The sequence below is a fragment of the Corticium candelabrum genome, chromosome 2 (assembly GCF_963422355.1).
Source record: "Corticium candelabrum chromosome 2, ooCorCand1.1, whole genome shotgun sequence".
Lineage (NCBI taxonomy): Eukaryota > Metazoa > Porifera > Homoscleromorpha > Homosclerophorida > Plakinidae > Corticium > Corticium candelabrum.
The window spans coordinates 8,107,410-8,119,350 of record NC_085086.1 but is presented as its reverse complement, the minus strand read 5'-3'; the positions used below and the strand labels follow the sequence as shown (position 1 = coordinate 8,119,350).

Here is an 11,941-nt window from a genome sequence, read left to right as displayed (position 1 = left end):
ATTTGAACAACAGTAAACAAGAACAACTTATTGAAGTGGTTTTGGTCAGATGGCCAATTATTATAAGTCGAATAACATTTTCTTCTAAACTAAAAATTACAGCAGACTTAGACATGATTATACTTTCAACTAGTTTAATTAACCTGTACCTATAATTCAAGCCATGTAGCTTACAAAAAGTACATGCTTAAAGCATCATTAGAGCGAATTGAAGCTGGGGGTCTGGGCCCGTACACCCTGATTGGAGCCTGTTTATTATATTATATTTCTAAAAATATAAGTCTATTAATAGGTCAGAGTTCAAAAGAGAAGTCTAGATGAATAAATTTATTAAACACATTGGACAAAGTGTTTCTAGCCAGCGTGTCTCGCATGTCTAGCAATATAATTAGTAAGAAGGGTTTCTGTAGATCTGATTCCGTAGCCCTAATTTGCACACAACAGCTAGTGCTGTCTGTACAAACACACACACACACACACGCGCGCGCGCGCGCGCGCGTCATTAGGACTATGTAAATATACAATGTGCATAGCTACTTACACATACATTAGTAAGCTAATTTGCAAAATACTTGCATGCTTACTCAACTTTTCAGGATGGCCCTAACGTACTCTAACACCTACACACCCAGGGTTCAATCTGTTATTACAACTATCTTTAGTAGCTAATTAATTAATAACAGTATTGCAGAGAACTCAGAAACATAGAATTATAGTTCTATAGTACAGTATATTATACAATTAGTTAATTACCTTAATTAATTATTTAACATGTAATACTGAGTATATGTACTAGAAAGTTTTATTTAATTAATTAAATAGCCATATTGTCGGTTGATGTCAAATGAATCCGTATTGAAGGTCTAGCTGCAATTGATTTTAATTACCACGTCGTGAGGTTGTTGTGTTGCTCTGTTCTCATGACGACGACAACCAAACATCCACGCCCTCCAATCAGCAAGTGACTTCAAACGTCGGTTGTTCTGCACGAAATACGCTTTGCTACTTTTCAATTCTTCTACATTCAATTCTTCTAGTACCTCTCAAGCTTTTCCGTCGAAACGCAATCGTCGCTGAGCTTGCCATGAGGGTACAGGCATTGCCACGCCCACGTGTAAAGGTCGTATTCTATTTCCCCAAGCCAACTCCAACTAATGTTTATACAAATGAAACGGAAGCCTGAAATATGACCTTGTGACTAAATATGACCATCTGAGTCCTGGTAGCTGGTACGACAAGTTACCATCACAGCCAGGCGTGTTTGTACGAGGCGTGTCGAAAATGAAGTCGTCATATGCGCATGCGTTAAAGAGCCACTCGACACGCTGATGTTCGGTCACGGTTACAGAGCGCTCTGTGTCGCTCTGCTAGTGTCTGTATCTTTAATCATTCTGCCGGTTGAGTCGGTCAACGAGCAGCGCGTTCACGTGATCTCCGAGTCAAACGCCTCAGTCATTCTAGCCGGAGAATGGATGGTCGAATTGTAAGTGCATACGTACGTCCCACGCATTCTACGCTTCTCGTGTCTCTCAAGAAATTGTTACTCCGCGGTTGTTTGTTGAATGTGGGAACGAAGTATGTGATTGTGTGTCTGCACACGTACGGAACGTGTAGGATTCCCAGTTGTCGCGCTTCATCCGACGCGTTGTCAGTGAGCAGCACAAGTGGCTGGCATTTGTGATGTTTCAGTAGAACCGTCGTGGTTCTGCTTTGCTGCTTCGACAGGGATTCATTCATCGGCACTCTGTTGTGAGGTGTGTGTGAGTGTGTGTGTGTGTCGTAGCTACGCGCCTTGGTGTCCCGCTTGTAAGAAGTTCGAGCCCGTTTGGAGCGAGTTCGGAGAGTGGGCGAACGAGTTGAACGTTCACGTGGCCAAAGTCGATGTCACAGCGGAATCAGGTAATTATGGAAATAACAGATATGTGAAGCATGGTGTTGTCATGGTACGTTGACCTCCGTGATTTTCCGGCAGTCAGTTGATGCTATTCAATAACTAAGTACTGCGTCACATTGTGTTACCATGGTTTAGTTGTGAACTGTTCCTTGGATGTATTTGCATTTGTTTGCAGACAAAGACAGACAGAGACAGACAGACAACAAGAAGAAAACACATCCAGACAGGCAGAGAAACGTATACATAGAAAGAAGGACAAACAAAGAGAAAGAACGGCAGACAAACAGACAGTATTAGCATTCCTTTATGATAATATATGTAAAAGACAGACAAACAGACAGACAGTTGTTGTTGTGTGTTGTAGTCTGTAATATTGTCTTGTATAAGATATATACGTGTTGACAGACACACAGACAGACAAACAGACAGAAAGACAGACACAAAGAAAGACAAACAGAAAGAAAGAACGGCAGACAGACAGACAGACAGACAGACAGATGGACAGTAATTGCATTCATTTATGAAATGATATGGATAAGACAGACAAACGGACAGACTTTCTTGTGTGTTGTAGTTTGTAATAATATCTTGTATAAGAAATATATGAATAGACAGACAGACAGACAGACAGACAGATGCAAAGAAAGACAGACAGTCAGACAGCGAAGCTAGCTCTGCGCTATTGGGATGGTTTTATGTGATAGCAGGTACACATACAATCATTGCCACCAATATCTCGTTTATAATAGTAAATTTGGTATCAATCGATATGAACGTCTAGTCTGCTGTGAATGCATTGGATGTAGAATTTGATGGTAATTTGACTCTTAACTCTTGTCTTGTTAGGTCATTAAAGATTTAAAGTTTAGATCTAGCAATCAAGAGTTGAAATTAAAACAATCCAGTCTGTTGGTTTATCAACTTGTATTCCTGTCCATCTGTTCGTCTGCCTCTTTGTCTGCTCGTCTGTCTGTCCGTGTGTCTGCTTCTCTGTGTGTTTGCTTGTCTGTGTGTCTGCTTGCCTCACTGTCCGTTTGTCTGTCATTCTGTGTGTCTGGTTGTCTATCGGTCTGTTGGTCTGCCTGCCTGCCTGATTGTCTATTTGTTGTCACAAGTGTGTGAGTGCATGTGTATGCTGTGAGGTCATGCTTTAGTAAAATGTGAGTGATATGCAACCTCTTGGTCAATCAGTATTTATTAACTAAGCACTAAGTGCATGCCAATGTCCAATTAAGAGTTGTGCACTATGGGTTTAATCCATCATAGTCCTCTGCTGATCTGTACTACCTAATTGAATACAGTACTGTGTGAATACTTTGGTACTACAACTGGCCTATATTCAATTGTTCTAATGATTTTGACTTTTGTTCATAAGTTATCAATGTTTACACTAAAGAAACTTTGCAAATAAACAGATTATTGACATCAACTTACTCTATCTTGTATCTTGTCTTACTGTCCTTTTGTCTTAGGTCTCAGTGGACGATTTCTAGTAACTGCTCTGCCTACAATATATCAGTAAGACATACAAATATTTTGTAAAGTGGTGTACATTAGATGACATCCTTTTTGCTTGCAGCATCAAGGACAACGTGTTTCGTCTGTATGCTGGTCGTAGGGCGATGGACGATTTGATGGCGTTTGTTAAGGAGGAGAAATGGCAAGAGGCCGAGGTCGTCCCCTGGTGGCGGTCGCCTTCTTCTGTTATGTATGGCATATTTGTGTGATATAGTAGGGAATGGGCAGACATAGTAATTGAATTTTGTGGTGTGGCTAGAATGGTGTTGCTAGGAACAACGTTCAAAGTATCAATGACCCTTAGAGTAAGTACAATGTGATAGCAGTAGTGTGTGTGTGTGTGTGTGTGTGTGTGTGTGTGTGTGTGTGTGTGTGTGTGTGTATGGGTTTTTTCCAGGAGCAGCACCATCTGCTACCGAGCGTGTCCACAGGTTGCGGATTGTGGAACAACCCTTAGATATAAGTGTTAGCTGTGAAATAAGCAGGTCTTGCCTGACGAATAAGCAGTCGCGGACAATCTGATGGCAGTGTTATCAGAGAGTGATGGGATAACAGGTGGCAGTGTTATCTGTATAAAATGTCACAGATTCTCTATGGCAACACTGGGCTTGGCGAGTGCAGCCGCCATAAATTGGTTGTTGCTGCAAAGTCTGATTTGATTCAAAGCAATTCAGCACAGTATATGTAAGCAGCTGTGGTCACTTTGGCTCTAAAGAGCAGTTTACTAGTTTGGGGTTTCAGTTTTCTGGTCAGCTTACTGCGTCCATACATGTTGTTTGGCTTGTCGTAGTCTTACACCTGTCAACATATAGCACGTACTGGAGGAGAGAGTGGAATCAGTTCTGTGCAGGTTCCTTTATGGTGACTTGTTTTGTCTGTGCCTTTATCTATGATGCTCCTGCACGACATTGGAGACACAAGCAAGCCATAAATGAGTTTGGTCATGTTGACCACTCACTCCACCGTGTGTGTGTGTGTGTGTGTGTGTGTGTGTGTGTGTGTGTGTGTGTGTGTGTGTGTGGTGTGTGTGTGTGTGTGTGTGTGTGTGTGTGTGTGTGTTTGTGGTGTGTGTGTGTGTGTGTGTGTGTGTGTGTGTGTGTGTGTGTTTGTGGTGTGTGTGTGTGTGTGTGTGTGTTGTGTGTGTGTGTGTGTGTGTGTGTGTGTGTGTGTGTGTGTGTGTGTGTGTGTGTGTGTGTGTGTGTGTGTGTGTGTGTGCATACCCTGACATAAGGATTTACATTGATCAGCCACTTGGTCAGAGCTGTAGCCGCAATTTTGAAGCGGTCCTGTTGCAGCCGCCATTTTGAAAAACAAATGATTAATTACATAACTCTTCTTTGAGTCTGATGCATATCATGACTCAGAAGTGTTCGTGTGATGTGTTGTGTCTTCTAAGCTGGATATGTTTATGCTGAACAGTGTGATTTCACAAAAATATTTCATCAGCTCAGCTATAGCTATGTATCTCTATTGTAGAGTATACCTATATCAGAGGCCTAATTGTGCGAATGCCCTGTAATGTGTATGGACTAACTGTAGTAACTGTAGTCTGTTACGATCATTTGTGGACAGTCTCACTGGTGGTACACTGTACAGTGAATAATATTTAGGCAATGGCAATTTGTCTTCATTGGGTTGGGGACAGACCTCTTCAAACTCTACCCACCTGATTTAATTACAACATGGCAACACATGGCAGAAAATGATTGGGAATCCATATTCCAAAGTGTAATCAATCTATTTGGAAACAACAGCAATCCTGGGATGTGCAACTGTATTCAGTACAGACCTGATTCCTGGCATGAGGCAACGTTGGGGTAGACGCTATGCATGTTGCATGCAATTTCTAATGCCACATGTTGGAATATGTCCATAATCTGGTTGTAGCTAGACACTCATTTTGAAAAATCTCTTCAATATGGATCATCTCATCATCTTGGATCTGGCCTTGTTGAGAACATGCAAACTGCATGCAATCTTTATATTTATCTAAATTGCTATACCATATCTAATGCCACAATGTCCTTATCGATTATTATGTCAAACAATTATCATGTCAAATGGCTGTGCAATCTTCTCATTGGCCGGTCGTTATTTCATGCTGTGTGTGTGTGTGTGTGTGTGTGTGCACATGTGAGTGAGTCAGTGTGTGAGCAAGAGTGAGCATTCATGTTACAATATCTATGATCCCACACAGAATTGAAGCAATTATTCCTTATTTCCTAACTTTCTGTGCATCTACGATGACTTTACATCAGAAAAAATTTTCATAGCCAACTTTGAAAGTTAGAGTCGTGACCAATATACAGCAACAGACACATGCCAATATCTTATTGGATCCCTAGACACATTGGCCGGTAAATTCAATTCGACACCATTGTGTCTGTATGCTCTATTTCCAAGGATGTTAGTGTAAGTACTCAAAGATTGTGCTAAATTTGAACCAAGTGGGGTGTGGCTTTTACTTAATATCAGAACACTCAAGTAAGGAGCAATGTGGTATCTTTGATACGTTTCTCTGTTCGCAGGATGTGGTGTCTCCTTGACCCTTACCATTGCTGGTTTCTCTTTCTCTTACCTGCTCAAAACTTAATTAAGAGCAGACCAAGTTGATAAGAGGGGACTGACGTGTGTTGCTCACTGTGTGATAGTGCGGTTAGGGATTCTTCAAACGTTTAGTGAGTGGCGATGTCTGGCTGAGGATCGAGATGTTTTCATATCTTCTAGACTGTTTGGTTTGATAAGTGGGTATTGTTAGGTGAAACCACTTCAATGGGGCCTGAAGGAGAGTCTCTATAAATAATGACACTAAATGGCTTTATTTGGAGCCGCTTTGGCTAACTGAAACTACCTAGTTCATATGGAACTAACTGTGGAACTATAGCAGCGTTTAGTATGTGAGAAACCCTCGGGATTTGTTGATAGAAATAGGAACGATGCATAAGTAGTGGCGCATGTGTATGTCTATCATAAGTTTTGTATAATAGGCAGCAATGTCAGCGTGCTAACTACACCACAGTGTCGTTTGACTACATTCCTATATGAACTCCAAAATAGTCACTTTATTATCTAGTACCCCATTGACACTAGCACAGGTCCAAACTGCCTAGCCAGCCTGGGCTAATAGAGGGAGCCAGCCCTTGTTCACACGTGTTTCTGACAAAGGAAGCCAGCTGATTGTTAGTAGGCGTGTCACTTGGTACACATCAGCACACTAGCTAGAGAGATCTCCTCATGGAACAAGCTGCCCGTGCTTACTTCTCGCTAGGGCTAATGTGAAATATTGAGAAGTTCCATGCATAGACATCATAATCCTTTTTCATTTGTTCTACTAACTTTGCCTACCATAATTATTCTAATTGAAGCACCTCCCTTATGGAAGCACCCTTTGGAGTCACAAGTATTTTAGTCTCCAATTAGAGCACCTTATAGAAATAAAATTATTTTTGAAGGCACTTAAAACAAATTAGAATCGTTGCAAAAGAAGTAACAATATGTCTTGATTGATTGCCCAAATGGCGCCTCACTGCTGTATCCTGTAACATTTTCTATATTGTAATTCGAGGAGCAACTTTATTTAATGATTTACAGAGCTCAGGCTAGGGTGCACCAAACATGTCTTCCTTTTTTCATAGTAGTGTAGTATCTTACGTTCTAAAATGAGGTTTATGACTCTAATACCTAAGCACCCCTCATAAGTGGGTCATCTTGTAGAGCAATAACAGGGACATAGCTGGCAATTTGGAAGTGGTCGGGTCGACGCACAGATGTGCATGCGCAGACAGACAAAAAGATATTTTTCTCTTGTGTTACATAGTAATGTAGTGACAGAATGGAACGTCGTGAGCGTTATTGACGTCCTTGTGAAAAGGCGGCCAGCTATAAAACCACGCATTAGGTTTATGCAAAGTATGATGCAGCACAGAGTTATTCTTACACTCCCAGAAGGATCTCGTAGGAAACAAAAGAGTTCATACAGTCATGAGGCATGAGAGGGAGGTGACAGAAGCAACGCCATCTGCATGGTTCCACTTACTATCTGCTATTCTAAACCAGAATGAACAGTTATACAATCTGTATGCGTGCGTGCTGATCTGCAGGTCTGCCGGCACTTGGTATGAGGCTGTCTCAGATTGATTAAGAAAAAAATTATTTAATCAGCTATGCCCTATTCCGAAAGTTGCCGGGAATGACCCCTTGGTGAAAGCACAAATATTGAAAAGTGTGGTTCGGTTTCACTGGACCGAATGGCTACGTCCTTGCATAATAATTTTTGCACTCTAATTGGAGAGCCATTTAGATTGGTAATTATTACTTAGAGGTGCTTTAATTAGAATAATTTCGGTAGACTTCTGTATTTCTTGCACAACCTTTGATTTGAAACTGTATGCTGTCTTCACCCCACAAAGAAATGAGACACAAGGTTTCGTGTCCGTCCATGCTTGCTATCTTAGTAGCTAGTAAGCATGGGCAGCCTTCAGTGGCTTGCCTCACATTCACTCGGCGATTTAAAGCCAGAGCTGACCCTGGCCATCCCGGGTTGGCATGACAAGCTGTGGTAGGCCAGGCCAGCATGGCTCTAGCGGTGTGTTTGTGTGAATGGGTATGTCAAGCAAGCCTATTTTGGTTTATGTTTGGTAAATCCATTCTCTGACTACAGTACTACCTCGAAATACGACGTACAGCAATATGTATCTGGAAGGCATCCTATTACTGTAACATAATAGTCATGGCATTCACAGCTAAACCTACCTTCAATGTCCAATTATGTCAACAGAAAGAAATGTGGCGTTCAAGTACCAACGTGTCACAGTGTGAAGTAGAGACTTACAATGAAGGTCACACTCGAATACAAGCCACACTCGTTTAGTTCTGTAACCTCGTTTAAAATAGAGGCTGCGGCCACTATTGGAAGAAATATGTATCCCCGGGGTTAATTGTTTCAACCATGGCCAGAAAAGGGGATTATTAGAGACAGATATTGGAGAGTGAGAGATTATTGTTGTAGTTGTCTCAATTGTACTACTACTGACCCTTATAGTCATATACGATACCAGTATCTAGGATATCATGGTGAACCTGGTAGGTATAGGTATCTGTATGCTGACAAACACCAAGTCTAAAACCAAGTCATACTTTATTACATACTTTTGCTTCAAGGTAGTACAGTTATGGCAGATGTTTGGAGGTTTAGGAAATGTAGACAGCTCGTGATCACTGGCCGAGCTTTCTCCCTCATTCATCACTCTCCCACAGCGAGGCAAGAACAAATCATTACGACTTTTATGATCTGTCAACATGTTTGTCTGTCTGTCAGTGTGTGTGTGTGTGTGTGTGTGTGTGTGTGTGTGTGTGTGTGTGCATGTGCGTGCATGCGTGTGCATGCATGCATGTGTATGTCTGTCGGTCTGTCAGTGTTTGTTTGTCTGTCTGTCGGTTTGTCTGTCTGTCTGTCGGTTTGTCTGTCTGTCTGTCTTTCTGTGTGTGTGTGTGTGTGTGTGTGTGTGTGTGTGTGTGTGTGTGTGTGTGTGTGTGTGTTTGTCTACATCATGCAGCAGACGGGTACTTGTGGGCTTTTGGTGTCCAGTTCCAGAGCTGCGTCATATTCAGTGCACCAGGATGACTCTGACCAAGCTCCATGTGGATTGTAGCGTTGGCCCTAAGCCTCCAAGTAGCGCATGGAGGCCGTGTCTCTAGAGGCAGGGAGACCTATCTCCGCAACTGACCTTAAGGTTGACGTCGAATGACATGGAGGGCATGAAATTTGTCCATTTTGTGTGTCTGTCTGTCTGTCAGTGTGTGTGTGTGTGTGTGTGTGTGTGTGTGTGTGTGTGTGTGTGTGTGTGTGTCTGTCTGTCTGTCTGTCTGTCTGTCTGTCTGTCTGTCTGTCAATACATATATTTTCACACATCATCGCTATTACAGTCTAAGACAATTAGAACTAAAATCACAAAGTCTAAGAGCCCATAATGGGCTACTTTATCAATCTATCTAATTAGCAAAACACGGTTCAGTTGAGTCCTTTGATCGTACTACTCTTCCTAATTTTTTACATAAAACATTAGCATTGCATCTTTGTAAAGCTATTGATAAACATCTGTCTGTCTGTGTCTGTCTGTCTGTGTCTGTCTGTCTGTGTCTGTCTGTCTGTCGGTGTGTCTGTCTGTCTGTTGGTCTGTCTGTCTGTTGGTCTGTCAGTGTGTGTGTGTGTGTGTGTGTGTGTGTGTGTGTGTGTGTGTGTGTGTTGTGTGTGGTGCATAGCTCAATTGGTTAGAGAGTGCATTTGGAGAATGAAAACATCCAGCACGTTGCAGGGTTGCGGCTTCAAGTCACAGTGATGACGATCTAAGGCATAATGTCTTTAAGCAAGAAACTTACACAAAATTGCTTGTCTCGACCCAAGAGTATAAATGAGTACCTGGTCATTGATTGGGTGTGGACATGACCTTGCTTGGCATGCAAGTAACATCATGCAGGAGATGGGTACTTGTGGGCTTTTGGTGTCCAGTTCCAGAGCTGCGCCATAGTCAGTGCACCTGGATGATTCCGACCAAGCTCCAGGTGGATTGTAGCATTGGCCCTAAGCCTCCAAGTAGCGCATGGAGGCCCTGTCTCTAGAGGCAGGGAGAGCTATCTCTGCAACTGACCTTAAGGTTGACATTGAATGCCAATGACATGGGGGCTTAAACTTTTTTTTTTTGTGTGTCTGTCTATCTGTCAGTGTGTGTGTGTGTGTGTGTGTGTGTGTGTGTGTGTGTGTGTGTGTGTGTGTGTGTGTGTGTGTGTGTACGCACTCACGCGGACGTCTGCATGCACATGCTTGTGTCGTTGCAAAGTTGTCAGTGACTTTGTATTACAATATGTGGTAGCATACTATTTTCTCTTGTTTTCCACCAGGATGTCCACCGTATGATGATCGAGGATTACGGGTTTCCAACTTGGGCTGCATATAGTCTTTTCGCAGTCTGCACAATTGCAATCGGTGTAATTATCGGCGCAGTAAGTCATCACTTCTCCTTCTATGTCATACCTTACTATCTATCAATCTTCTCTAGTTGATTGTCTTCATGGCTGATATGGTGCTAGGCAGACAACGGAGCTCCAAAGATGCTGTAGAATTTAGTGAACAGACTTCATTAATTGATAGTACTGAGAAGAGTAGTGACAATCAAGCAGCAGATGATGATGCTGCTGCGACTTCTGTAATGCGGAGGAAAAAGACGACGGCGACAGATTGAGACGCATTGGTATGTAGGCCATTCTCTATAGTTTGTGTTCGGTTGTGTCTAACCGTTGTAAACACGTAGTGGTTAGCAACGAATTTTGTTCTGTTGTTGTGCTGAATTTGTGGCATGTTTATCTTGCTGATTGTAAAGGAGATTTGATTGATACTTTATTGCACATCATGTGGTTTTGACATGGACAAAGTGAATAAACCATGGTGAAACTACCTACAGTGTGGTATCCATATATAAAATGGTTTGAATGTCTGTGATTGTAGCATTTTGGGTGAAGGTGTTGTTGTTGTTGTTGTTGTTGTGTGTGTGTGTGTGTGTGTCTGTGTGTGTGTGTCTGTGTGTGTCTGTCTGTCTGTGTGTGTGTGTGTGTGTGTGTGTGTGTGTGAGAGAGAGAGAGAGAGAGAGAGTGAGTGAGTGAGAGAGTGAGTGAGCGAGTGAGTGAGTGAGAGTGTGAGAGTGTGTGTGGTTCCATTTGTGTGAGTGCATGTGATGAGTTGAACTCGTCAGCAGCTAGTGTGGCAGGACGAGCAAAACTGTTAATATTTGTGTGCATCTACCCACTTGTCTATGTAGGCATCGACTGAATGTTTCTAGTATGACTTGTTTTCATCGCTTTATTTTAGTACTAAAACACAATAGTAACAGTATTTGCAAATTGCTATGAAATTCGAATGTATGCAATAGAATTTCTAAACTTTCAATTCTATTGCTTGTACGGGTCGTAGCAAATTATATAGGCAACCCTATCCACATTTCAGGAGTCACTCACTTGACCTTAGACCACACCAACTCTATTGGATTGAGCTCACAGTGGGCCACAGGACATCAAATGACAACTGTTCAAGTGGTAGCAAATTCATGTCTCTTGACCAGTTTCCTGTTGCCACAGGCTGTTGAATGTTAGCAAGTAGATTTGCATTTAAGTTAGTCTCACTGTTGAGGGTCAACTAGACTGTAAGCTTGACTTTGTAGGGACTTTGTGTTGTGGTAATGAGCGTTGTCCAGCATTGCCCAGCACAGTGACAGACCTGGAACAGATATCCTTCAGCTTGTTTCAAACCATTCCATGTAATCATCTATTCGTGTCATCATATACTCTGCAGTGGTCCAGATCAGTTTGGGATCCACATTGAAAGCATGTTTTCTTGTTGTTATTAAACAGTATTAATTAACAACCGTTCTATAGTCAATAAAGTCAGTGCGTATGCGTTCGTTTTCCAAGTTGAATGCAACGGAGTACTAGAATTGCGGCTGGATGTGGTTCTGGTTTTGTGCTGGAAGTGGCTGAGGC

General features: G+C 42.1%; 1 protein-coding gene and 1 long non-coding RNA gene across 2 annotated transcripts; one reads left to right on the top strand and one right to left on the bottom strand.

Annotated features, from left to right (window-relative positions):
• Positions 1–729: 729 nt before the first annotated feature.
• LOC134198081 (uncharacterized) lies at positions 730–1,297 on the bottom strand. The gene is made up of 3 exons (XR_009972765.1): positions 1,192–1,297; positions 1,041–1,128; positions 730–983 (listed from the first exon to the last, which is right to left on the bottom strand). It is a non-coding gene; the product is annotated as an uncharacterized LOC134198081 (long non-coding RNA).
• Positions 1,298–1,316: 19 nt separating this feature from the next.
• LOC134198080 (thioredoxin-related transmembrane protein 1-like) lies at positions 1,317–10,856 on the top strand. Its single transcript, XM_062667413.1, has 7 exons — positions 1,317–1,483; positions 1,784–1,899; positions 3,367–3,412; positions 3,474–3,602; positions 3,672–3,717; positions 10,310–10,411; positions 10,468–10,856. Exons 1-7 carry the CDS (start codon positions 1,329–1,331, stop codon positions 10,648–10,650), a joined length of 777 nt encoding a protein of 258 aa, XP_062523397.1. The 5' UTR covers positions 1,317–1,328; the 3' UTR covers positions 10,651–10,856.
• Positions 10,857–11,941: the final 1,085 nt, after the last annotated feature.

Coding starts and splice junctions, on each gene's coding strand:
- LOC134198080 (XM_062667413.1), top strand. CDS start 1,329: ATGTTCGGTCACGGTTACAGAGCGCTCTGTGTCGCTCTGCTAGTGTCT. Junction 1,484..1,783: donor GGAGAATGGATGGTCGAATT/GTAAGTGCATAC, acceptor TGTGTGTCGTAG/CTACGCGCCTTGGTGTCCCG. Junction 10,412..10,467: donor TCGGTGTAATTATCGGCGCA/GTAAGTCATCAC, acceptor AATCTTCTCTAG/TTGATTGTCTTCATGGCTGA.